At 26.3% G+C, this 26,166-nt stretch overlaps 2 protein-coding genes across 3 annotated transcripts; one reads left to right on the top strand and one right to left on the bottom strand.

Annotated features, from left to right (window-relative positions):
• Window positions 1-192: 192 nt before the first annotated feature.
• Window positions 193-12,105, bottom strand: LOC113549061 (flap endonuclease 1-like). The gene is made up of 9 exons (XM_026950210.1): window positions 11,865-12,105; window positions 7,268-7,440; window positions 6,789-7,170; window positions 6,521-6,725; window positions 6,222-6,454; window positions 4,236-4,333; window positions 3,932-4,164; window positions 3,440-3,555; window positions 193-364 (listed from the first exon to the last, which is right to left on the bottom strand). The coding sequence occupies exons 3-8, from the start codon at window positions 7,104-7,106 to the stop codon at window positions 3,491-3,493; spliced, it is 1,152 nt and encodes a 383-aa protein (XP_026806011.1). The 5' UTR covers window positions 7,107-7,170; window positions 7,268-7,440; window positions 11,865-12,105; the 3' UTR covers window positions 193-364; window positions 3,440-3,490.
• Window positions 12,106-19,041: 6,936 nt separating this feature from the next.
• LOC113560565 (eukaryotic translation initiation factor 4 gamma 2) lies at window positions 19,042-26,045 on the top strand. Of its 2 annotated transcripts, none has more exons than XM_026966515.1 (4): window positions 19,042-19,244; window positions 20,860-21,546; window positions 21,767-22,132; window positions 24,061-26,045. In XM_026966515.1, exons 2-4 carry the CDS (start codon window positions 21,355-21,357, stop codon window positions 25,747-25,749), a joined length of 2,247 nt encoding a protein of 748 aa, XP_026822316.1. In that variant the 5' UTR covers window positions 19,042-19,244; window positions 20,860-21,354; the 3' UTR covers window positions 25,750-26,045. The 2 variants fall into 2 exon arrangements, with proteins under 2 accessions (XP_026822316.1, XP_026822317.1); XM_026966516.1 differs by having other exon boundaries at window positions 19,083-19,240.
• The last annotated feature ends 121 nt before the right edge of the window (window positions 26,046-26,166 follow it).

The raw sequence follows: 26,166 nt of genomic DNA, 5'->3' as shown, positions 1-26,166 counted from the left end.
AATAATATAAGTTTTATATACTGACAAGATGTACTAATTAGATTTATAATTTGGGAATACGAGCAAAATCAAACATTAACATCCTCTATCTACTCTTGTTATTATATTTATTACAGTAACAAATTAATTGAACTGATCAAGTTAAAACAATTTTTAACATAATAAATTACATAGTAATAGTTAAATGTTGACTTGAAAAAAAAATACATCAAATTTTAAGTAATATTAAACAATTTTTTTAAAAGGAATATTTTACATTAGTGTAAATATGATGTATATCCTGATGTACTGTACACTTTTTTTAATTGAACTGTATATAATGTTCAACAAATTGACAATTTAGGATTAAATGATTTCCGTTGATCTATAAGTTAATAAAATAAAAAAGTATTAATATATAGTACTATAGTAGAATACTAGAATAAAAACAAAAATGTCGTAATGATGCTTTTCTTGTTTTTTATTTAATGGCTACTGGCTAAGTTTAAAGTAGGTAGTTTATTTTTGTTAATGTAGATCACTATAATGGTTGTTTTAAATTTAAATTTAATTTAATGATAAATCATTGTATATAATGAAAAACAATTCTGAGCAGAGATTGTCTATCAACTTATATTTTTAAAGATATTATATTCTATTATATTTATATTGCTATAAATTTAGTTATATAGTTAGTTTAACTACTATAGTTCAAAAAAAAAAATAGCAAATTGTATATGATACTTACTAAATATTATTTTATTTCATACAACATAAATAAATGCAGTGCCAGATTTGGGATTTTTTAATTTTTTTAGGGGGTTGAGGAGCAAAATTATTCATATTATTATATAGCATATCCTATAATTGATGATTAAAATTTCCAATTGGTAGAAAAAAAACTTAATTTTAAACCTATATAAAGTCAATAAAAAATTGAGCGTAATAATTATAATGTTAAAAAAAATAACTTGAAATTGGATTAAATATTTTTAAATTTTTCTATGAATATAAAATAAATAACAATAATTTTCAGTATCACTAGAAATTTTAATCTCATAAAAAATAGGCAACTTTATTTCAGTAACTGAAAATACAGTATTATCTAAATAACAGTGAATACAGCTTAAAAATTTATATTTTAAACTATAGATGTAAAAATTAATAATAATTTGAATTTTTAACTACAAAATTATCTGTAAATAAAATTTGATCTTTAAGTTAACACTTAAAACACAATCATAACTATATTTCTGATATTTATTTTAAATATTTATCTTAAAGTATGTTTAACTTATAGTTAAAGCGCGAATTTTTATGCACTTAAAATTATAGAAATATGTCATATAATATCAATACACAGTAAAAATCATAAAAACATGCAGTTAAAATCATGAAAATATGTAAAAAATACGCAGTCAAAATTATGAAATTATATATAATATATGCAAGAATTTTTTATTTATTTAAAATTTACAATAAAATTTGTAATAATTAATTACTTAAATACTTAATAAAAAATTTTAGGGAATTTTTTGGACTTAATTTATTTTTAAAATTTTATTTGTTATTAAAATGAATAATCATATGCATTTCAAGTTTTTCTTCCGTGAAGCTGTGTCGTTTATCGATTAACATATTTTTTGAGAACAAACGTTCGACATCAACCAAAGTTATTGGGGCATAATTAAAGTTTACATTGTAATCGATTATTTATCTTATAACTAAATATATAATTATATAAATTATTATTTAGTGACTATAAAATTAAGTTTTAATTTTTCTACTTGACAAAATATTATTTTATACTTTTTTTAAATTTTCGTTTCAATATGGAATATATTTTGAATTTTACCAAAATATGCAATAACCTTTAAATATGCAGAAATATTCAAAAAAAAATGTCACCATTAGCTTCAAATTATGATGATCCGTGGAGATAACTGATAAAAATCCAAAAATATTAAAAGGAAAAAAATATGCAATTGCATAGAAGTCCACGCTTTACTTATAATAAACCTTGAACTAAATATTTCCCAATTTTTTTTTTATTAAGCAACAAATTTTAAAATTATATATATTTATTACTAATTGCATAAAATGTGTCAATATTTAAAAATGATATCATGTCTAGTGATTATGAATATTTGTTGAAAAATTCAAGTCTTTAAAATTATTCATTTTTTAATTAAAGCAAAATCAATTTTGTTAAAAACGAGTTTTGAGTATAATTTCTAATTTGGCTTTAAGTACTATGAATTTAAAATACCATTAAATCAAATTTACTATCAAAAACCAAAAGTTAAAATAGAAACATTGTTTTACAATAAAATATGGATTATATATATACATAATGTAAAATCAATACATTCATCTGTCCAGAACCTAAAATAGTTGAAAAAATTAGGATTTAATAAATTAACTTTAAAAATATTTTCAAGTTTTTGGACATAAAACTTATTGCCATCAAAAACTAAAAGTATACATTATATGAGAAAAAATGTTATTTTTCAGGTATAAGAATATATGATATAACATTATGTTATTTTTAGATAATCAAGGACATAACCAGAAGGGACCCTGGCTCCTTCCACCCATTAGTTGTTATTTTTATTATAACAGCATGTCCATTGACAATTATACATACTATAATATGTGATTGCATAAGTAATAAACTAATAACTTATTACTATAAGGAACGGATGTTTATGCATTAATTATATTTTTAATAAACTAAATTAATGCAAAGTATGATAGAAATTTGTTTCATCACTTAAAGAATTCAAATTTATCAATTTAATTTTGCATATTTGTTAAATTTTTACTTGTTTGATGATATTTCTATATTCATCATGCTTTTAGTGCATATTTGAAGTTTTTCGTATTATATAATGGACTTAGCACGACTAATATTAATAGATCAAAATGTCAGCGGCTGTAGGCCTATGTAATATTTGAGCCAACGAGAAATAGCTAGTTTACGCTCGTATCAGTACTTGGTATCTAATATATACCCATGTATATTATTTTCAGATTAACAAAAATTTCAACAGCAGTTTGCAAACATATTTTTTAATTTTTAATTTTAATAATTTTAATTTTATTTTTTAAATTTTTAATAAATAAAAAATTTTATTGATGCATATTTTTAAATTTTTTAGTGCATAATTATCCACTCCCTACTTATTACTAATAAATATTGAATATTTATGATAATTGATAATATATTATGGTATGTAATTATAAATTATAATTAATACATAGCAATAGAAATGGTTCATTATTATCCACGGATACAAATTTTATTTATTGTTCATTTTAAAAACAAATCACCAATTACATAATTGATTAGCTATTAAAATAAATAACCAATAACGCTATCAGTTATCATTTTTTTAGTTATTAAATTAAAAACTTAATGACTATTTTATGAAATGGATTACCAGACATTATTTGTTACCTCCAGATTAAATCATATGATAGTATTGTTGATTCAGTTTACAGAAATAATTCAAAGATTTTGGCTAAATCCCAAATAAGATACACCGTATCCATTTACTATTGTTGATAATTTATCTGAAATTAAATATAAAGTAATTATAGTTTGTATATTTTACTTAAAATATGCATAGTAAATGTAATAAAAAATATTTGAGTTGTCTTGAATAAAATTATTAAGTACTTTGGGACCTATGTTAAAATGTGAGTTATTAAAATATATAAACTAGTGTTAAATAATGGGCAAACTACTGGAACCATGATATGATAAAACAAAGTAAAGTATTTTATAAAACATTTTAAATAATTGTATTTACTGTTTACAACAATGCATATACATGTATAGCACATAAATTAAACATAATATTATTACACAGAAAATTTTGTTTAACAATAATTGTTGGCTCTTACAAAATTTGGCCCATTTCTCATACAGGGTTTTAATATAACTTACCAGGATTAGTCATTGCTGATTTGATTTTATTTTCATTGTTTTTAACCATTCTAATCAATCTTTTTTCTAATAATTTTATATAGAAACTATTGATAGTCCATGTATCGTTTTCATCTATATCAATTGGAAATGAATTACAATAAAAATACTTTTCACCAAAGTTATTTATATGGTTTAATATTATACGGATAAATCCAATATATGATTCTTTGTTATAGTAGGGAAACCAATATCTAAAAACAATACAAGCATAATAAAATAATAAATAATATTATATAATTAAATTTAACAAAATACCAAATACCTGACAAAACGCTGTATATCATAACAAGATACATTCTCTGTAGCAGAATTTTTTATAGCTAAATATATTAAAAGAATCCAATGTAATGGTGGACACACCTAAAATTTTCATGTAACAAATATTTGTAAATAATATTATTTATATATTATAGATATATAATAAAGACTAGTGCAATGCTGTAATAAAACAATTAATTATTAGATTCATCGAGTTTAGTTTAATTTTTATTGTAATGGCTTCTTGTAAAACTAATGTTGTAAGATATATTACTAGATGTATTTATTAAGGTGGTATGAGAAAAAATTCAAAAATTCAATGATATTATACAACTTTTAAGACTTTAAGAGGTAAATAAATAAATAATACATACAGTAACCTATCTTTATAATCTATTATAAGTAATCAATGATCTTTGAACTTATTTTTCAAGTTTTAGTTTGTGAGCAGGCATAGAAAAAACTCTACAGTATACAGAGTATGAAAAATATAATGTTGCTATTTTATTAGATCTTTGTAGGGACTGATCGGCAACATTTTTTGGCCCGGGAAAATTATTTAGACTATCCCTCTGTATTATAATGTCTAATATTATACATAAAAACAAATAGGTACTGGTGTTTTTTTAAAGAAATAGCTGGTTCAACTCCTCCTCTCCATGTACAATTTTAAAAATTATAATCTTGTTTACTGACTTATATTTATTAAAATAAAATTTGCACATAAATAATGTAACAAAACAATTTAATATGAATTCTTTATTAAGTAATGCAATTTTTTTTAACTCAAAAAACCTATCCAAAACAAGGACACCAGATTTTTTCAAGATTTATAAATCCAATTCCTTTGCACTTAATTTTTCCTATAAATTTATGATAAATTTAACATAAATATTTATATTTCAATAAATAAAATATTGATATCAAATAACATAAGCAATTTTAATATACAAATACAATGTGTCAATGCATTAACATTATAAAAAAACTTATGATTTTATCTATGTTATAATTATTTGTTGTTAATTTGTTATTTCTACTTAAAATATAGTTAAATTATAGTTCCTTTATTATACCTTGATTTGTGGCTACAACGTTTGTATTATATGTAGGCATAGGTATTATACACGTACAATCACCGTAGCCTTGATAAGAAGTCAGAAATCAAAAACTAAGATATACTATAACTAGTACAAGATATAGTATATCTTAGTCCATGTCAGATGTTAAAATAATTATAATTTGATAAATTAGTAAATAATAAATATTAAGAAATGTAAAAAACAATTCACGACAATTTGTGGCAAAATTAAAAACTGTTTGCGGCCATAGCAGCCTTCAAGCATACCGGCCCACCGGGATCTCAATGGGCCAATCCAGCCCTGGCTCTTTATGAAATACACTTTTATTATTTAAATTGTGTTTATTAGTTTATTGTACAAAACTTTTTAAATTTTTAAATCAATATAAAATCTATCATTATTCAAAGAAATAAGATCATAAATACAAACTAAAAGTAAAACAATAAAAATTTTAAGTCCCACCATTCTCTAAACAATTTTAAATTATAAATAATTAAAATTCCATAACACAATCACATGGTTTTAGGTACAAATACAATTTTATCTTCTATCATTATTCATTACCATAATCTCTTTTACTTAATCAAAAATATTTTAAGTATTTTGTATCAAAGAAAAAAATTATTTATCTAAATATCGAAGTTGGTCTTTCAAATCCTTGGTTAATTGAAACAATTCTGTAGGCTATAGCCAACATTGTTGCTTATTATATCTTATCTAGGCCTGCTCATTACCATTATCATTAACAGGAAAAAAAATGAATTTTAAAAAACAAAATTTTTTTTTAAAATCTGGACCATAGCTTCCACTTCCATAACAATAAAAAATTAACATCGACTAGTCACTATAATATAGTATAGCATTGTAATTTAAAATCATAAGTATAGGTATTAATAATTTATAATTACATTGTTTGCAGATGTTTTCGCAACATTAACATGATTATATGAAGACTGTGTTTCTCTCTCAAGTATTGGATTGTTTGTATCTAATGAAAAGCTCAAAAAATAATTTTGCATATTATTATTGTAATGATCAGTTCTTGCTTCTTCATTCATTGAAACATTTGGTAATAATCCAATAAACGTACAATTATTATTTGTAAGTTCCTTACATGATTGACCAAATATTGTTTGAGATTCTGTACCAAAGAAAAGTATTTTAAATTTATATTTTCTAAAAGTTAAATATATTTATAGACACTTACCATTTGTAATATTTTGATTTTGTATAATTAATGCATCATTAGTTAATGGAACAATTTGTACAAATGTACTTTGTTCTCCATTGTTAATTAGATGATTTTCACTTATTACACTATTTGAATCATTAGAAATATTTAACAAATTATGATTATTTTTATTATTTAATTCATCATATAGTTGGTTTTTTGAGGATTTTTTATTTTTGCACTGAAAGTTATAAACATTAATAATAATGTAGATACATTTAAAAATAATTTAACAGAATCTTACCTCTTTGAGTAAGTCTTTTTCAAGTTCTATTTTTAATAAATGAGAAAGAGACATATCTTTTATATCTTCCTCTTCATCACTTGAACTTAGGTCTCTGTACCAATCTAATGTAGAATCACATTCATCATAGTCATTTGTTATCTTTTCAGTATGATTTACTTTTTTAGACCATCGACAATTTTTTATTTTATCAACATGAAAGTAATTATGTTCATGCATGGCATTATATTTGATCTTTATTTTACCATAATTTTTATGAGGTTTTTTTCTTTTTTTTAACAATTTTTCATTTAGATTTTCTTGAGTGCGTTTCGTCATATTGTCAGTGTTATTCTTTCAATAATAATATAATAATTTTTTGATCGATATTTATTTTAAATCACTATATGAAAAGATTAATTTATAAATTTATTTTTCATTATTTGTATACCTATAAGTTACCAGTAAGTAATATGATAGATATAATTTTTTTTTTTTACCTGTGACTAATTTATAGACTGAAATAATCCATAATAATTTTATTGCAATATAAATTCTATTGTTATACCTTATACCTATATAACTATATTATATTCTTGTTCAAATTAAATTATTTATTATTTCTTGATTAATGTAAATCTTACATTTTAAACTCTTGAATGCTGGAAATTACCTAAATAAAAAAAACCAATAAAATTAAATAAATTGTTAAAAAAATATTATTTCTTATCATCTAACATTACAATTGCAAAATAATTAATTTGATTTATAATTATATATTGGAAATTGGGTATTATTATAAATGTACAATATCAGCTTTTATATATTGATGTTAAATTGTTAACTATTGGTTTATTAGAAAACAAAAATTGTCATCATAGGATAAATAATATGCAATAATAGGGTATAATTTGTATATTTGTAATAAAAATGTATTCAATAATCTTAATAGAAAAACGACAACTACCCCAACCATTTAATACCATACAACTTCCGTGTGCTTTTACTTCAAGTATTCAAATATACAACATAATAAATTTGTATTTAGCAGAACCAATCTTATATTGTTGGCTTTATTATAAGAATGTGTAGACCCATTATCAAACTTAAAGGTAAAAATATTATTGGTATTTAAGCTTTGGATTTTCACCGCACTTCCATATTTTTAAGTAAGTTCTAATTTAAAATTAAGTAACTGTGTAAAATATAATTTTTATTTCTTTATTTTTTGTTTCTACTTTATTTTATACTATATTAAATAATTTAGAAATATTATTTAATATACTTTTATATTTTGTCCTCTCTATATAAGTTAATTTATATTTGTACCTACTATTATTAAGTTAAGCTTATACTTTTCCTCACATTATTTTATTACCTTACAAAAGGATTTTATTTAACCTGTTTTTTTACATAAATAAAATAAATAAAAATATAAAATTTTTTTAAATTTACAACTAGCTAAAAAATTAAAATATAACTTAAGGAAAACCCAGACATACAAACACAAGTCATATTCTTTTAAATTTGAGAATAGGTCAATTTGAAGTAAATTAAAAATAACCGAAAAAAATGATACGATTCAATGCGTGAACAGAGAAAACATATAGAGCTTTTAGCCCACTAAATCATAAATATAAGAAAAATCAAAAACAAACAACTGGACTATATGTTTTAAGAAAAGTTGAAATATCGCCACATTAGGCCTAACTAAAAATCAGTTAATTTATGCACTACCTAGTCTTGTATGGTTTTTACTGAGATAAAGCAAATACCCCTTTAAATAAACCAAATAATTACATTTTAAATTAAAAGTCGGTAATGCACGAATAATATACTAATAATAAAATGGAAAAAAACTCAGAAAAAAAACAAAACGATAATATAAAAAATAAAATCTATAATAATTTTTTAAATTTTATTCTTGAATTATTTTTTTTTTCTTTAAAATATTTAATTAATTATTAATATATTAAATTATTGCGTAGTATCTACAGCTAAAGCTAATGGCGATACAAACATTTTGTATTACTGTTTACAGTTATTTATATATTATATGAGTATAGATAGAGTTCATAACTAAACATATTAAGTATGTATAAATTGACCAAAAAAAAATAATTTTTTTATAATACATTTTATTGAAAAATATAAATAAATAAATAATAAAAAATATTTGAATGTCTAATTAATTTTCATTGTAATAAAAGTATTTTTAAATAAGTTATAGTTTTTTCCGTCGATTTGTTTTACTTTTGGTTATTTTTTTTTTTCAATAATTCAAATACTTCTTAATATACTTTAACGACTCACTATAATAAAGTAATGACGAACAGAGTATAACAACTAAGAGGATGTTATACCCACATGTATTTTCTCTGTCTTACATACTATACATAGATCTTTAACCTTTTTGAGGCCCTGGGCAGTGGTATAATGGGGACCCTATGACTAGGACAGAGTAATATTTTATTAAAACAAGTAAATAGGATGGTGGTAGTCAGTAGATAAGAAAAAAATCTAAATTAATTTAACTATTAATTTTTTTATTATTATTATTATTACTATGGCCCATATTTATATATTCTAAAAACCTTAAAAATATGCATTTATGTCCTTATTTTTTAGAAATATATATATAACTAAAAAATATGCTAAAAAAATCTGATTTAATTATTTTTAATATCTACCAAAAAATATTTTATATTATAATACATTTTCAATAGTGATATTACATATTAAATAATTTTAATCTGAAAAAGCAATAATGAAAATATTTTTTTTTTATAAATTCGGTATGTGGCTATAGCCTATATGAAATAAATACATACTAAAAGCAAATTGTAATGACTGTAAATATAACTATAAATACGTTATTTAATTAATATAATCAAAATATTACATTATTGTGTATTTAAAACCCGTCTATATGCAAAGAAAAATCTTAAAATACAGAAATATGCTGTACGTATAGAAAAATGACAAAATATGCAAAATAAGACTGTATTTCAAATCTATTAAATGTAATTCAAACTTGTAGCTTATCTAGCTACTTTTTGGACTGTTTGAAAAAAATATACAAATACATATAAATCCAGGCCTTACTTATTACTATTAGCGATTATCTTTTGATTTTTCTCGAGATAAATTTATTTATCGGTAATAAATATCGATTATTGGTTGATGATCTTGCAGAAGCTAGGAGGCCCCATCAATCGCGGGGCCTGAGCACGTCCCCAAAGTGCCCAATGGGAAAGTAGTGCCTGCTTACATACGATATGGAAAATCTTCGTTCAGCAGAATTCATTTTGTAATGTTAGCTTTAATATTATAGTAAAATAGTAAATTTACGTATTATCAAATTTAATGGTAACAATATTAACTAGGAAATGTCATATGCTTTTATTGATATTATCATTTTAAAATGAGTACTGGGTTATGAAAATTTTAAAGTTGTAATATTTTACATAGCTATAACTATAACTCACTGTAATGATGATTTATTTTCAATAAAAGCAAATGATATTCCCTGGTTAATATTCTTACCTTTAAATTTGATGATAGGTAAATTTACTCTTATAATAAAACTAACACGACAAAATATGTTCTGCTGAACGCAAATTTTATGTGATGTACGTTAGTAAGATAGACACAACACATGTTGTTCACCACACGGGTATAATGTTCTCTTAATAAATTATTTAAGTAGAAATCCTTTACAAATTTTCTTAAAATAGAAATTATACTAAACAAAAATATAAAATTGTGAAAACAATAACACTAATTGAGAATTGAGATACCATTAATCATCTTCCAAATGAATAAACAACATGGTAAATTTCTTTATTAGTTATTTGTTTGGTAAATAAATTTAATAAAACTCTGATACATTTAATAATTCATTTAAGTCGATTATTAAAATATCAAATTGGATAAATGATTCAATTAATTCAATAAAATAAGTTTTAAAAAATAATTATAAATGGTTTCAAATGATTTTTACCGGAAAATATCTATAAATATATACAGTAGGTAGGAGATAACTTTTTTGCAAAAATAAAAAAATTGTATGCTTGCATGTGATATTAAATAATACCATACTACCAACATAACTTATTGCGATAATAATTAGATAACAATGGTTATGTACAACAAAGAAATACAATCTGATAACACTACATACGGCTTATGAGTCACGACTCACGGGTACAAAATTATATTTTTAAAATCACAAATTCAAATATTCATTCAATAATCACTTATTTATACAATTTTAGAAACATAATTTGAAGCATATACAAATCACATAATATTTTAATGAATACAGGTTCAAAATCATACCCTCTTACCAATATAAAATTAGGTAATAAAGGTCCGATCAAATATCAGAAAAATTAAATCATCGTACACAAGCAACAAACTCAAAGTATAGGTAAATATTAGAAACTATACACATATAGATTACCTACAAAATTTTAGAAAAAACAATAATATACCCATTAAAAAATACCTTACCTTAAAAATAACAACGCAGCGTATTAAACCTAGTTCCATTTGTTGAAAAAAAACTTCTCATATCATTGTTTATATGTTTAATTTATAATTTCTAAAAAACAATTTCTTACTTAATTCAAACATTGATAGATTTTATTTATTTTAAAATAAAAATAATTTATCGGTAATGTTTGTACTACAATCAGTATCAATTTTAATACTACACATACAAATGATAATATGATAGCATTATCATTTATACCATTACAGCATACTTATTACCAACTTACGTACCACAATAATAATATTGCATATTACGTTAGGTTATAATATAAAATGGTCTATGAATTCGTTTAGCTAATAGGTAAACTATATTAGCCATTAAAAAAACAATATATAATTAAAAATGATGTTTTATATAATTATATTTTGAAAATACATGACTAATAAATAAAATACAAAGAATCAAATTATGTTATCATTATTTTTTTTATCAATTTGATATAACATTTATAAATTGTTATGTTATTTTATGATTTTATGACCTTAACACACGTTTTGAGGAATGTTAGTGATATTTTAATTTGTGTTATAAATACTAACCTTGTACAAAATACACATTTGTCCTTTAAGATGACTTCACATTATTCCATGATACTATGATTTCTTGAATAAAATCGACGCTGTGATTGGCTGAAAATGGCAGTTATTATGTGGCTATGTAGTATATAATAATGTTATTATAACAATTTTCATATACAAATAAATGCCATATAATAGATGAATCCAATCGTAGTAATCGTACTTACAAAATATTTTGTATTTTCGAGGCTTCGACTATAGAATAAAATTATAATACCTAACCAATGATTATACTAAATAATAATTAACATTTATTATCAAGTCTTAAGTTATACCAGTTACCACTTACCATCTATTGCATCATTACATCAATACAAATACATGAATTTATATTATATTTTTTCACATTAAAAATTACTATAAATTAAATAATTATTTTTTTTCTGAAAATCGAGGTATATGTTATCACGGAGCATTATGAAGTCGCCTTAAATCTATGTTTTTCGTTTTACGTATAATTTACTTTATAACGTCTTTGGAATTATTTTCTCTCGTAGCTGCGTACTTATTTCAAATTTGAATACCTGTAGCATTTTGATTTTAACTGTTTAAACATTAAAAATTAAATAATTTATTATCTATCTAAGGCTCATTTAGTCCGTAATTAAAACTTAACCTTGCTAATTAACAATTAATGGTTATGAATTCAGAACATATTGAAATATTATTGAATGTAAGATAAACATATAACAATTGTTTAGGATATACAATATACATATTAATAACTATGTATATAATTACCTAAATATATCGTTATGTGACACATGTTTTGAGAAGACTTAAATGACTATATATTCCACATTAGGGAAGATCGTCCGTTTGTTGTTATTTTTCTGGTAGTTATAATGTATAACTATGTAAGACATAGATCAATCACCCTATTCTAAATGTAGAAAAACAATGCGGAAGAGCTTAGTTTATTGACGGTGAACTGACAATAGCATATCCTCGAACACAAATGCATACACACTGGCATATACGTAAGGTCGTCGGCCTATCTACAACAAAACCTTGAATTTTATAAATTTTAGTTAATCACTTACTATTTAAAATTATTTAATTAAATTGATTTAAAACACAATATTATTATTTATATTGGTACAACAATAGTGTCAGGGGGGATATTATGGTTCAACTGTGACAAATGACATAGGTAATTTAAATGGGTGTGTTGGTGTAGACACCTAAAATTGGTAAAAATAGGTTTTGACTTTTGAACTACCACCTATCAAAGATTCTATACTTTGCTTATAATTAGTTGATAAAATGGAATAAACGAACCTCTAGTTGGTTGGGTTGGATTGTAGATTTCTATACTATATATAAAAATTTGTTATGAAATGTATGGGACATGGGTGACTTAAAATTATCTATATAGAATACTAATAATTATGACTTAACCAAAAATTCATTTTTTCTATTCTATTCTATTGCCACCTGTAATTACATCAAAACAAGTTTTTCGATGATGTATTATACTTATCTAAATTTATAAAAATTTCTTTTTCTTTTTTAGACTTGAAAAAATGAAAACGACTGTATTTGTTCAATAAAAGTTATATTAATAGATTACCTAATACTCGTAGTTATTTATTACTTGATTTTTCTACCTCTAAAAGATCGTACCGTTAACTAAAAATGGCCCCGCTCTTCACAAAAATCGAATATTTTTTTGTTTATTTTAATAGTTATTAATAATTTATTATACATAGGTTTCATATTAAAATATATATTACAATTTACTAGGTATTAATAATTTCATGTAATATTGGGTACTTTCCTGTTATACAGCGATTACCACCCAAAACTACCTTTGTTGTCTAAGACTTCCAAAATTTGCACACTTTCCTATTATTACAGACTACCTTATTTTTTTAAGAGTATATACGACGACCTCGTAACAATTTAAGCATACTTAATTCTTTGACATTTTTTTTAATCTATAGGTATTGTGGGCCATATTCGAATTGTATATATATATATATTATTTTTTTACTTGTTATAAGTTATACACAATCTGTACCAGTAGGCATAATAAGAGCATGAGCTATGTGAAAAATTATATATATAAAAAAAGAAATAAAGAAAAAATTTAAATACCTAGTCATCATTTATAATATATTTTACACGGTGCACGCCACAGGTGCTACAGCCACATTTGGTTAGGTAGTGACCACACGTCCATATCAAAATTAATTAAAATTAATAAAAAGCAAACACCACAACTCTCATTAGACTAGACCAGTGGCATAATTTGGAATTGGTTCTGGGGTAGGATTAGGATGTAAGTTTATATTATCGTTCTAGTGGGACTTTCCCCACACATTACTCTTTGGCCATTAAATCTCATAGATCACAATAATATATTAATTTATTATTGTAAATTAAATGAGGTAAATGGTAAGTATAATAATGGTTTTCAAAGACAATAAAGTATCTTAACAATTAAATTAAATATATTTTTCATAAATTATAATATCAAGTCAATTTTCCTTTTTGTTTTTTTTTTCACCAAAATATCCAGTACATTATCGGGGTTCAACTTAATGTCCCGATGCAGTGATAACATCGTTAGTCTATTCAAGCATTCTTATTAAGTATTAAGTTAGTAAAAGTTCATAATTATTGTGAAATTTACGAAAATAATCATTATTACTCGTTTTATTATAATAGACATTTGTGTTGCATTGTGGCTCAAGGTTTACAGTAATATAAAATTCGAAAAATAGTTAATACCTTATACTACAGAATGAATATTATATTTTCATTCATTCCCAGTCTGCCAGTCTATACCACGTTCATATAATTTATTTTTGTAAAAAGTTTTAGTATAAAATTATAACAAGAGTTTTAATTTGTAGATTTTATCAGTGTTATCTTTTAAATATGAGCTATACAATTTTCTTAACATATATGTATTGTACTTATCGTACTGAGCTATCGTAGTTTTATATTAGTAAAATAAAAAAAAAATCTCAACAATGGTAATATCCATGAATTCTTATTTTAAAATATTTCTGATCTTAAAATCTTTTAAAGCTAAGCTCCATATCTCCCCATAATTACGCCACTGGACTAGAGTCCATAAGCGCAATTTGAGGGAGCTGGGGGCTAAGCCCCCCCCCAAAAAAAAAAATTGTATATATCCCCTTCCACTTTTATGGCTTTATATATCTCAAGGAGAATCAAAAAGTACATACATGCAAATTATAAATAGCCCCCCAAATTTAAAACTCAAATTGCGCCAAATGCCAATGGGCTAGACAACTGCGAAATGTCTGCGAAACAGTTTACTTTCAGTTACCTGAGAAATATCAGATTACAAAAACTAATAATATGAGTAAATGTAATGATAGATATACAAATATAATAATATAGTAGATATAAAAATTGTGAATTGCAACGCTAGAACGCAGTGCATGGATATCGTTAAGCTAATTACTGCGGTAATCTCAACAACGGACGAGGTATAGTGTTGGGTGGTATAGTCGCGAAAATAGCCGTATTCTTGACAGTCTCGTATAACAGGAAATAACTAATTTTGTTTTAACCTTTTTGGATTTCCTGGCCACATTCACGAATTAAAAAGAGTTCACGGGCCGGAAAAAATAAAAATGTTATATTCTTAAGCAATTAACCATGAAAAAAAAAAATACCGTCTAAAACTTAAAAATAATAAAACGTATAAAAAAAAAATTAAATAAAAATTTCTCAAAATTAAATGCAAAAAAAATCTTAGTCAAGACAATTATGCAATAATATTCAAATCAATCAAATCAAACCAAACAAATGTAATATGTAATTTTTCTATAGTTGTAAATTTAGTATTTTGAACTAAAACTATGTACAGTCGTACAGTTGGTAATTTTAACTAAAAATAGAGCTGTCCTCAGGCCGAACTTTAGGGTCTCAGTGCTTCAATGCAGCTACTAAAGAAGGACCCTTTTAAATATATTTAGATATATACATATATTAATAAAAACTGCTTTTAATTTATATATATTCAACATACTTAAATAAAACAAATATTATACATATATATCATTATCATAATTATAAAATAAATAAATATATGTATATTGTATATACATTAAACATATAAGAACAGATTTATATTTATAAAAAAATAATTAACACATTTTTACACGACGAGCTTTTTGTTCTGCGAAAGAACGTATCACTTCACTGTAGTCCATTCCTTGCATTACCTTCTGAGTTCTGACTCAGTGTATAAGTGTATAACACGGGGAGTGAAGTAAATCATTTTTCCTCTCTATTTGATCTTAAATAATTTTAATTTTTTTAAGAGCAGAAAATGACTGTTCTGCTGAATAGTTTTAAACAGGGGTACTCAACAAAATTCTAAGCGATATTCTTATATTTAGATAAATGTCTAAAAAGCCGATTTCTAGGATAAATTTATATAGCTCCAGTAATGACATTTTTTTTTCTTGTAGCTTCTGTTCACCACAAATGAGCTTGTAAATGCTAACATTCGTTTTTTATATTCTATTTCTATTTCTCCGTGCTAATCAATAATTTATGTGTGATGTACCTTTTTTTTTCTTTTTGTGTTTACCTGAGGGCCCCTAAGCAGGTGCCTGGTTTGTCTAGGCGGAAGTTTGGCCCTACAGACTGTCCCATAAATAGCAATTAAGTAAACTAAGATCGACTTGAAAACCAGCTAAACCAGGTATATATACTATATCTATAGTTTTTTTTTCGTGGAATAATTCTTTAAAAATTTAAAATTTGAGTTACAACGTAAAAAAAGAGATTTGTGAACATTTGTCTGTGTTTACATTTGGCCCATTACATATCAATTTATTTTACTATTAGTAATTTGGTAGGGGTTATAATGGTCTATGTTATATAAACGTGCAACAGGCCTCTCTAGCCAGTCCGACCCTGGTTATATACGTTTCACATATATAACAATATACCTACAATGTAGTACGTATTGTTGTATTAATATTAGGCTTACAACTAATCAAAATATTTTTTAAATGTCATTGCGTATAGTAAAATAGTAAAATATAGTATAACTATATATAATATATAGGTAAGTCGTAAGAGGAGTATTTATAATACATAATAATATAGTATATAATATAAGAATTATACATATAATCAATGGTAAAAGATTTAAGATTTTATATCTCCTCCACAAGGCCACAAATAAAATTTTAAATGAAACAATAAAATAAGTAAAATTGTAATTATTTGTTTTTATTTGAAGAAAATCGTTTGCTAATAAATTGTTATTTTACGCATGATTTTTCGATTATATTCAATCTTGTCAAAAATTTAAAAATCAAATGATTAAAAAAAAAAAATATTTATTTGTAGAATTACTTTTTTTTTTAGTGCAATAATAATTTTCTATAAGAATATTGAATTAAATTTTGAAATCTTAAGTTTGAAATACTAAATTTTATATGAAATTTTAACTACAAAATTAATTTTATAGTTTTGCAATTTTAATGAATTTTTTTGAATGTCAAAGAATAGCTCAAAAAGAGTTTAAATATTGTGTAAATTAAACATTCTATAGAAAATGCTTTAAAATAAGAAATTCGCATACCTAATAATTGTAAAATCAGTACATTATTTGCTTTTCAGATCTCTCAAAATTTAAAATATTTATATCACGAAAAATGATAAAATGTTAAATTCATTAATTCACAACAAATTAGTTAAGTTTGTAAAATAGTGAAAGTGGGAATTGTGAACAGCATATAGTTTATTGTAGTGTATGTTGCCGTGTATGGTATGTATTACAATTTACAATGTAATTATTGAATTATAATGTAAAATTATACAAATTTAACAATAAATAATAATTATCAATTTGACAGACGACAATTTATATAATATTAGATATTTTAGAGTTTTAGACATATTGTTCGCACGAGTTAGAAATAGGTATTTTATATTAATATAGGTATATAAAGTATAAACAGTAATATAATTTTCTAATTATATACTACTGGCTAGTGCCCTAGTGGCTTCTGCATTGGTCGAGGTGACTTTAATAAATTTGGGTACCAATATAATATTATGGTATTGATAATTATTTAACTTAGTTAAATTAACTAGTCATAAATGAGTTGTTATTATTTTAACAAGTAAAAAATTAAAAAAAATTATACAACTTCTAAAATAGTAATTAGTTTTTTTTAAGTGAGAATGGTTATACTTTAAGAGGGGCTTTAAGAGAATTGTTAGGTTTTCCGGGACTCAAGCACAACGGATCTCTTCGATTCAGGTTTAGTAATTTGTATTGCATGGTATATTTTTATTATTTGTTGTTTATCAATATTTATTTTATTTAAATTAGATGGTATTGTAGACACCCGTCACAGTCCGTACAATTGCTGTAGGTACTTAAAACATTGGTCTTGGGGACCTATTTAGTCATAAACTAGGTAGTGATAACATAGTAAAAAAAATAGAAATGTTCTACGTTTAGGAATATCCAGCCTACTCAAATGCAACCCTCAACAGTCAACGCTCCCCTTGTCGGAGAAAATCTATGATATACGTAGTGAAGTGTACTGCATTAATAAAAAAAATAATAATTTATAATATTACAAAACGAATGAAGTGGTAGGCGGGTGGCAGTGGTACGATATAAAAATAGTAATAACAATAATAATAACATAGTGTAATGACTAATAGTGGTCGACCGTGTAAAATGTCAATGGCCCAATGGCCGTCTAGCGCGTGGATCGCCACTATAGGTCAACGGCCAATGTCGCATCGCAAGTCGCGAGAACTCGTGACGCGCGGATGACCGTCTACGCGATCGACGTCAGAAACTCGGAGTTGAAGTTTGTTAAATTATTGTAGTAGTAAACGTTAGTAGTAGTAGTTGTTGTAGTCGATTTTGGGGAGGGAGAGAAGCCGCCGCCAAACAAGGACGCCCGCAGTGCATGCAACTCCGTATTTCAGCGACTACGAAAACGACAAGTTTCCGTGCGTTACAGACACGGATGCGTCGGTCGAAATTCGTGTAATCGACGGGCCACCGGGTGTTTACGTTGGTCACGCCGATCGCACTCGGTTGCCGGCACTGTTGCCGCGGTGCTTGGTGAGTATTATATATTATAATATATTGTCTGCGAGACTGCAACACACACGCGCAACGTCCGATGTTGGTTCCGTAATTACCAATTCCGTATATTGTCGATAGCGTTGTCGTCCCGTGCGCTCGTGTCGTCTGCGCTCACCGTCGAGGCATCATCGCCGCCGCCGCCCCCCACCGACGACGACGACGGCTCGCAATCAATTCCCGTCACGATTGCCCGACAAAGTCCGAACGCAACTGCAGCCAAGTACGTAAGTGGATTTTTCTGCTACACAGTATCACGCTAACAAACGTTACGTTCTAGACTGTTTTTACGTTTTATTTATAATTCCTATTTTTGATTTTTTTTTTCTGTTGCTTTGTTCGATCGTTTATACCCGCCGTCGGACGTTGTTTTCGTCGTGTATTTTGTTTAGTTATTTTACTTTTTATTATTGTCATTCCATCGGTACACCTAACCTTGCAGCTAGCGTTCCGTTTTCCGCGATGGATTTCTTCTAAACAAAGGTAACAAGAAAAAGACATATCTTGCGCGTGCGTGTGTTGCACGTTCGTTGTATGTATTTACACTAGCACGCGCGCGCGCGTGTGTGTGTGTGTGCAGTCATCGTCGTCTGGTAAAGAATGTATAAATCTCCAACTCAAGGAATTGCGATTTTTCGTTTTTCCTTGTGTACCTGTTGATCAACGACGTATTTTCGGCAATTTAGCGTCGGTCATACATAAATGTATTGGTGGACCTACATCGCCATTGTGTTTCGAAAATCTTGATCGGAAAGTACCCTTTTTCCGGCGGTGTGCCGTTTGAGGGAGCGACGATCGTCATCACTGCCGTTCTTCCCCCGTCCCGCCCCGTGCATTACACACTGGTTTTTTTTTTGCTATACTCCATCGTCCTTGTCTTCGTCCTCCGCGTGCGATTGCCGTTCGGTGATCCAGAACGTGTTATAAATCTCGATGACGTATTGACGTTCATTACGCGTGATCCATTGTCTGTTGTCAGCGGTCCGCTGCTTGATCTTAACCTAGAATAATCGCGGTGATCTATCGGTGATTCTTCAGGGACCATTCGCCCACTTCGCGTTCTGACTATTTCGTACGCCGCCGCAGGTAAAACACCACCCTACCTCTTTCCATAATTGTAATTTACATACAACGAAGTCCGGACATCCGGTGTCCGTCGTATTTATTTTATTTTTGTAATTTTGACGTCGGGCGTCGATTCACTATTTTATTTGTCGAAAAGTTCATTTTACTTAATTGTGTTGATCATTTAGTATAATAATAATTCTTGATTTTAAATCTGCTGAAAATATATTTTTGTTGCCTTTATGTAATTGAAATTGATAACCTATATAGTATACCTATCTAATTAAGTTACTATTAGAACTCGTGGAATAAATGTCCTATTATAATCACTAATCAATTAGATGTTTGGGTTACTAAGTTTAGGCCTATAATAGGTTTATTATGTGAGAGATACTTCACTGGACTATTAAATAACATTAAATTTTAAAAAAATTATCAAGGGAATTTTCTTTTATCTGCAAGCATCTAAATAGGAATTAAAAATTTATTTAACTAGAAATTTAATGAAAATTATTAATATAAATTACAAGCTGTTTGAACTTATATATGCATTTTTAATGATTTTATGGTTATAATTTACCTATAAAGTAGTAATCTGAAAGTAAAGAATTTTTTTTAAATTTTATAAGTTAACAATCAAGTTTATTAGTTAGTTGTAACTATTATAAATAGGTACCTCTTCAATTTGTATTTTAAACAATTAAAATACAATTTTATTATATCCATATAACTGCTGGATTAATATAATGTTTATCTATGTATTTTTATATTTTTTAGAAATTTGCATGGAATTATAGCTGTGATACTCAACCAAAAATCAAGATTTCGCGTAGTTCATTTTTACCTGTAAGAGTCTACCGTAATACACCTATAGTGGTGTCTCATATTAAAATATCCAGTTTAACGTTGGATAATAGGGAGGAAGAGACATATTCGTCCCCGCAGGTGACACGTAAAGACACGACGGACGTCTACGCAGAACGCGGGGGTGCTTCTCGTGTCTTCGGAGGAAGGGACGACGCCCGTTCCGAATCCAATCAGCAACCGCGTTGGATACCTCCCTCGATAATCAGACGCGATGCACTCGCCCAAGAGGACGCTAATGATGCCGTGTTTCGCAAGGTGCGCGGCATTCTTAATAAGCTTACGCCTGATAAATTTCAAAAACTGAGTGATGATATTTTACAAATTGGGTTAAACACCAGTGTTGTACTGAAGGGTGTCATATTTTTGATTTTTGAAAAAGCTCTCGATGAACCTAAGTATAGTTCTATGTACGCACAGCTGTGCAAACGGCTCAGCGACGAGGCATCAAACTTCTTAATTGACCAAGATCCAAACACTTTTCGCGAATTATTACTAAAAAGGTGCAAGGTCGAATTTGATAACCGTTCTAAAGCAACTGCTGAGTTTGACAATGACAATGGAACACCATTATCTCCAGAAGATGAAGAACGACGACAGGTAAGATAAATTAAAAAATTCTATTTTTATAATAATTTTATTTGTGGATAAAAATGCGTTTCTTTTTTAGAGACCTCAAACTACGTATTATAATATATTAACATAAGTTGTATGTTTTTTCTTATACATAATCTGATGAATTTTTATATTTTCACGTGTAATTTAAACTATATAATAAATATTTTATATTTAATTACCTATATTATATTTTGATTTATAGGTGGCTAAGCGCAAGATGTTGGGCAACATACGCTTCATCGGCGAACTTGGCAAGTTGGAGATCGTGGCGGAACAAATATTGCACTTGTGCATTCAACAGTTATTCCCGAGGAAGTCCAATGTCAAGGACGCGGCGGAGGACCTCGAATGCTTGTGTCAGATAATGAAAACATGTGGTCGCATATTGGACACGGAAAAAGCAAAACCACTGATGAATCAGTATTTTGATAGAATTGCTCAGTATGCTGAAAATCCTGAACTGCCATTGAGAATCAAATTTATGTTGTTGGACACCATGCAATTGAGAAAGGACAACTGGGTACCACGAAAAGCTACTACCACAGAAGGTCCAATGCTCATGGATCAGGTTAGTTTTAAATCATGTGCAGTGGATTCTGCTTAATGTGAGCATGTTGGGACCAACCCTGTTTGCCCACATTAAGCGATTGTCCATAAAAACTGAAATTGGTTTTAAAAAAAAAAAAAAATATATAATATCAAAAAAAAGTCAACAAAATTTCTGCATGAATTTTTATTTTTTCCGATAAAAATGTACTTATTGTAAAAAACACCAGGAGGATGGGATAAATATTTAAAAAATATTCAAGTGAAGCTACCCTTAAAAGTTGATTAAGGATTAATTTTTGGCACATAATTAGGTTATGATATATTTGAATATTTCAATAAGTATTTTACTTATTTTTAAAATATTTTGGACAAAAAGTACTACAAGAAAGATTTTTTTTACCAAAGATTGGTAGTATCATTAGTATCAAATTGTTATTGTTGTAACATAAAGTGAGTAGTTTTGCACTTTGCACAACAATAATATTTTCAGTCGTTTATTTTTCATCTGAAGTTCACAATTTTACTACTAATTACATACTTACATCTAAGTAGCTGGCCGTATATGTAGTAATGTTGTTACTTTATTTTCAACAATAGAAACTACAAAAAACTAATTTGTGTCATTTTTGGTACAATATGCAGAAAAGGGTTTTAAGATTTTTTAAATGGTACCCAGTATTTTTTATTACTTTCAATAAACACAATCTCATAGATATGACGAAACCCGATTAAATTAGTTGTTTTTAAATACATATGTGTATATTCTAACACTATCTTAAAATAAAAATTACCCACATAAACCGAATTGAGTGACTATATACGTGGCTTTTTTTAATCTTGTTAATATGCATTTATATTGGTATCCGACCATTTTGCACATATTAAGTGGAATCCACTCTAATAAATTTTTCTTAGATTAGGTCCTGTTAAATAGATAAAATAGTATTATATTTTTTCACTTATTAATTATTTTCTGGATTGGAAATTAAAAACGTCTTGAGTTATATTTGGAAGCACCCCAATATTCAATTGAATAATCTTTTTTCTTAAATATTTGATAAATAAAATTTCTTTAGACTTTAATATTCATATATAGTTTAAAATCTTTTATAATAAATTTAAAAATTGCTAAATAGTTTTATTTATTATATGAGTATTTGGTCATAACTTTTTTTTTTTTATAACAGGTAATGATAAAACTCATTTGTACTGACAATTGTTAGTAAAAAATGTAATTACATAGAATTATTAAACTGTACAGTAGCTGTAGGTATAATCAAACATTAAAAAACCTTAAACTGTAGGCCAATACCTTGCCAATCTGGCGCTGACAACATAATAACTGACTTTATTTTATGTACATGACATAAGAAAATATAAATTAAACTTTTTTAAAATTGTTAATGTATTAAAGTAATCACACTTTTATTTGAATCAATAAGTTTTGTTAATTTGATTTAAAATATCTTTCTATAAACATAAAAAGAAATGATTCTAGCTTATCTTAGAATTAACAGTTTTGTAGTCTATTTATAATAATTTTAAATTAGAGAATATCTTCATAATTTACGTGTGTATACAAGTATTACATTTCTATAATCTGAAGTATGTAAATTGTATTGCAATAATCATTAATAGTATTATAGCACAATAGTATATGAATTCAGTAATATATACTTTTTACACAAACTTAAGTGTTGTAGATCATCACAAAAATTAAAAAGAGTGTAGGTTGTATACTATTAGGATATATTTTCAGTTATGGCATACATATTAAAATTTCAAGTTTTTATTGATAGCATTTTTAATGACTAACTTTCAGCCTTACAATATTAAATGTATGTTGATTTAAACTTATAATAAAAGTTTTAAATTTTTATAAAACAATAGTATTTTTACTCAACATTTTTAATTAAATTATAATATTAATTTAATGTTTGTTTTTAGGTGACTGATATCGTGAGTGGAGAAACAAATGGACAGAATCAGAGAAACAACCAAATGCAAAATGTGAATCAGTCTAAAGAAATGTTCAGACGTTCACTAAAAATACGAGATGATATGATAAGTTCTACTCCGGTATTACCATTCAATTCTACAATGCCAGATAAATTTAATTCCATAAATGGTTTTACCAATTCTGGTAATTACTATAATGTAAATGGTCATAAAAACCACCAACGACTATTAAATATTAACTCTGGCAATAACTATTATCCACCAGCTAGAATAAACTATACTATTAATACCCAGCAAAATAATAATACAAATAATAATATAAACAATAACAATATGAAAGATCTTGGTCCAAATATTAAGAAACTTTTGCGTGTGCAACAAGGTACTAAACCAGAAGATATGTCCTTACGTCCAGCTGCAAATAGTATGTTATGTAAACAAATTCAAATAAAACCACCGCCATTATCTATGACTCACTTAGGTCAATCAAATCAAATAAAGTTAACAGAAGTACAACAGATTCAAATTAAACAAAATTCACACGATAAGCATAAAAACATGAAAAAAGATAAGGGAGTTTCTAAAGAAGAAGCTATAAAGAAAGGATTAGATATTTTGGATAAACTTGGCACAGATCCATCCATGGATGCAGCGAAAGCAGCAAAAGCATTTGCAGATATCAAAGTGCCTGATAGGTTTTTAGCAGACGTTATGTATGTTCTCCTTTTTGAACGGTTTCGCAAAAGAGTTGATTTGGATGAAGAATTATTATTCCGTTTCACTCAAGAGACCAAAAAACAAAGTATTATTTCTGAATCTATAGCTATAGATTGTCTAAAACGTTTTATATTGAAAGGACCTGAGTATGAGTCCGATGATGATAAAACATTATATAAACGTTTTTCCAAATATGCTGCTGAAATCTGTCAAAATGTGTCTTCTATTTCAGAACTAGCTGAGGTATCAGAGAATGGTAAAAGATATCCAGCGTTCTTAATGGTCTTACAAGATTTAAATGAAGTCATAGGAAAAAACGAACTAACAACAGTGTTCAAAGAAAGTAAAGTCAATTTACTAAATACTTTACCCGAATCTTTAAGAACTAAAGAACAGCTTGCTGAAATTTTACAAGAACGTAATCTAACTTTCCTATTTCCATTGCTACGTATACAATCTGACTTGTGGAAACAGATAACTAGTGATCCAAACCCAACACAATTTTACAAATGGATTAAAGAAAATTTAGATCCAGTCCATTATATAGATCCTGGTTTTATTACAGCCTTGACCACAGTGATGGTCAAATTTATAACACAAGAGACCAATAGTATAGAAGTAAATGCCTCAAAAGCTGATTTGGAAAAAGAAAAGAGCCTTCTAGAAAAATTCAAACCAATAATGAGAACATTTTTTGACGACCAAAATGATCTACAAATGAATGCCATCTATGCATTACAAACATATTTTTTTTCACTTGATTTCCCGAAAGGCTTATTGCTAAGATGGTTCAATTTGATGTATGAGTTGGAAATTGTTGAAGAGGAAGCTTTCTTAAAGTGGCGTGAAGATGTAACCGATGCATATCCGGGCAAAGGCAAAGCATTATTCCAAGTAAACACTTGGCTAACTTGGTTGGCTGAGGCAGAATCTGAAGACGAAGAAGACGATGACGATTGAAATTTTAGTTAAACTAATTAAATATCATTCTATTATGGTTTTTGGTCCTCTTGTGTAGCTCTAATGTTTGTTTGTTTTTTTTTCTACAAAACTTTTATTTTCTTTTGTGTGTGCCTTGATTATGGCATTTAAATCACTTATACTGCCACCAGTCTTATGCTACTAGTAAAATTATTAAATATGACACTACATTAAATAAATTGACAACCTCTTATTTATATATTATAATTTTTAATCCATCTAAAGAAAAATTACAAATGTCTGTGTTATACTCTAAATTATATTATCTCATTTTGGTTTATTATTTGCTTGTTATTGAATACCAATTATTTATTCAATTATCCATTGAACAATTTTTAATTTTAATATCATTCATATTAAAATAAGTTAAAATTGTTCAACTTTTATAAAAACTAT

The sequence above is a fragment of the Rhopalosiphum maidis genome, chromosome 1 (assembly GCF_003676215.2).
Source record: "Rhopalosiphum maidis isolate BTI-1 chromosome 1, ASM367621v3, whole genome shotgun sequence".
NCBI lineage: Eukaryota > Metazoa > Arthropoda > Insecta > Hemiptera > Aphididae > Rhopalosiphum > Rhopalosiphum maidis.
The sequence above is the reverse complement of the archived record's forward strand: the minus strand, read 5'-3'. Positions and strand labels throughout refer to the sequence as shown.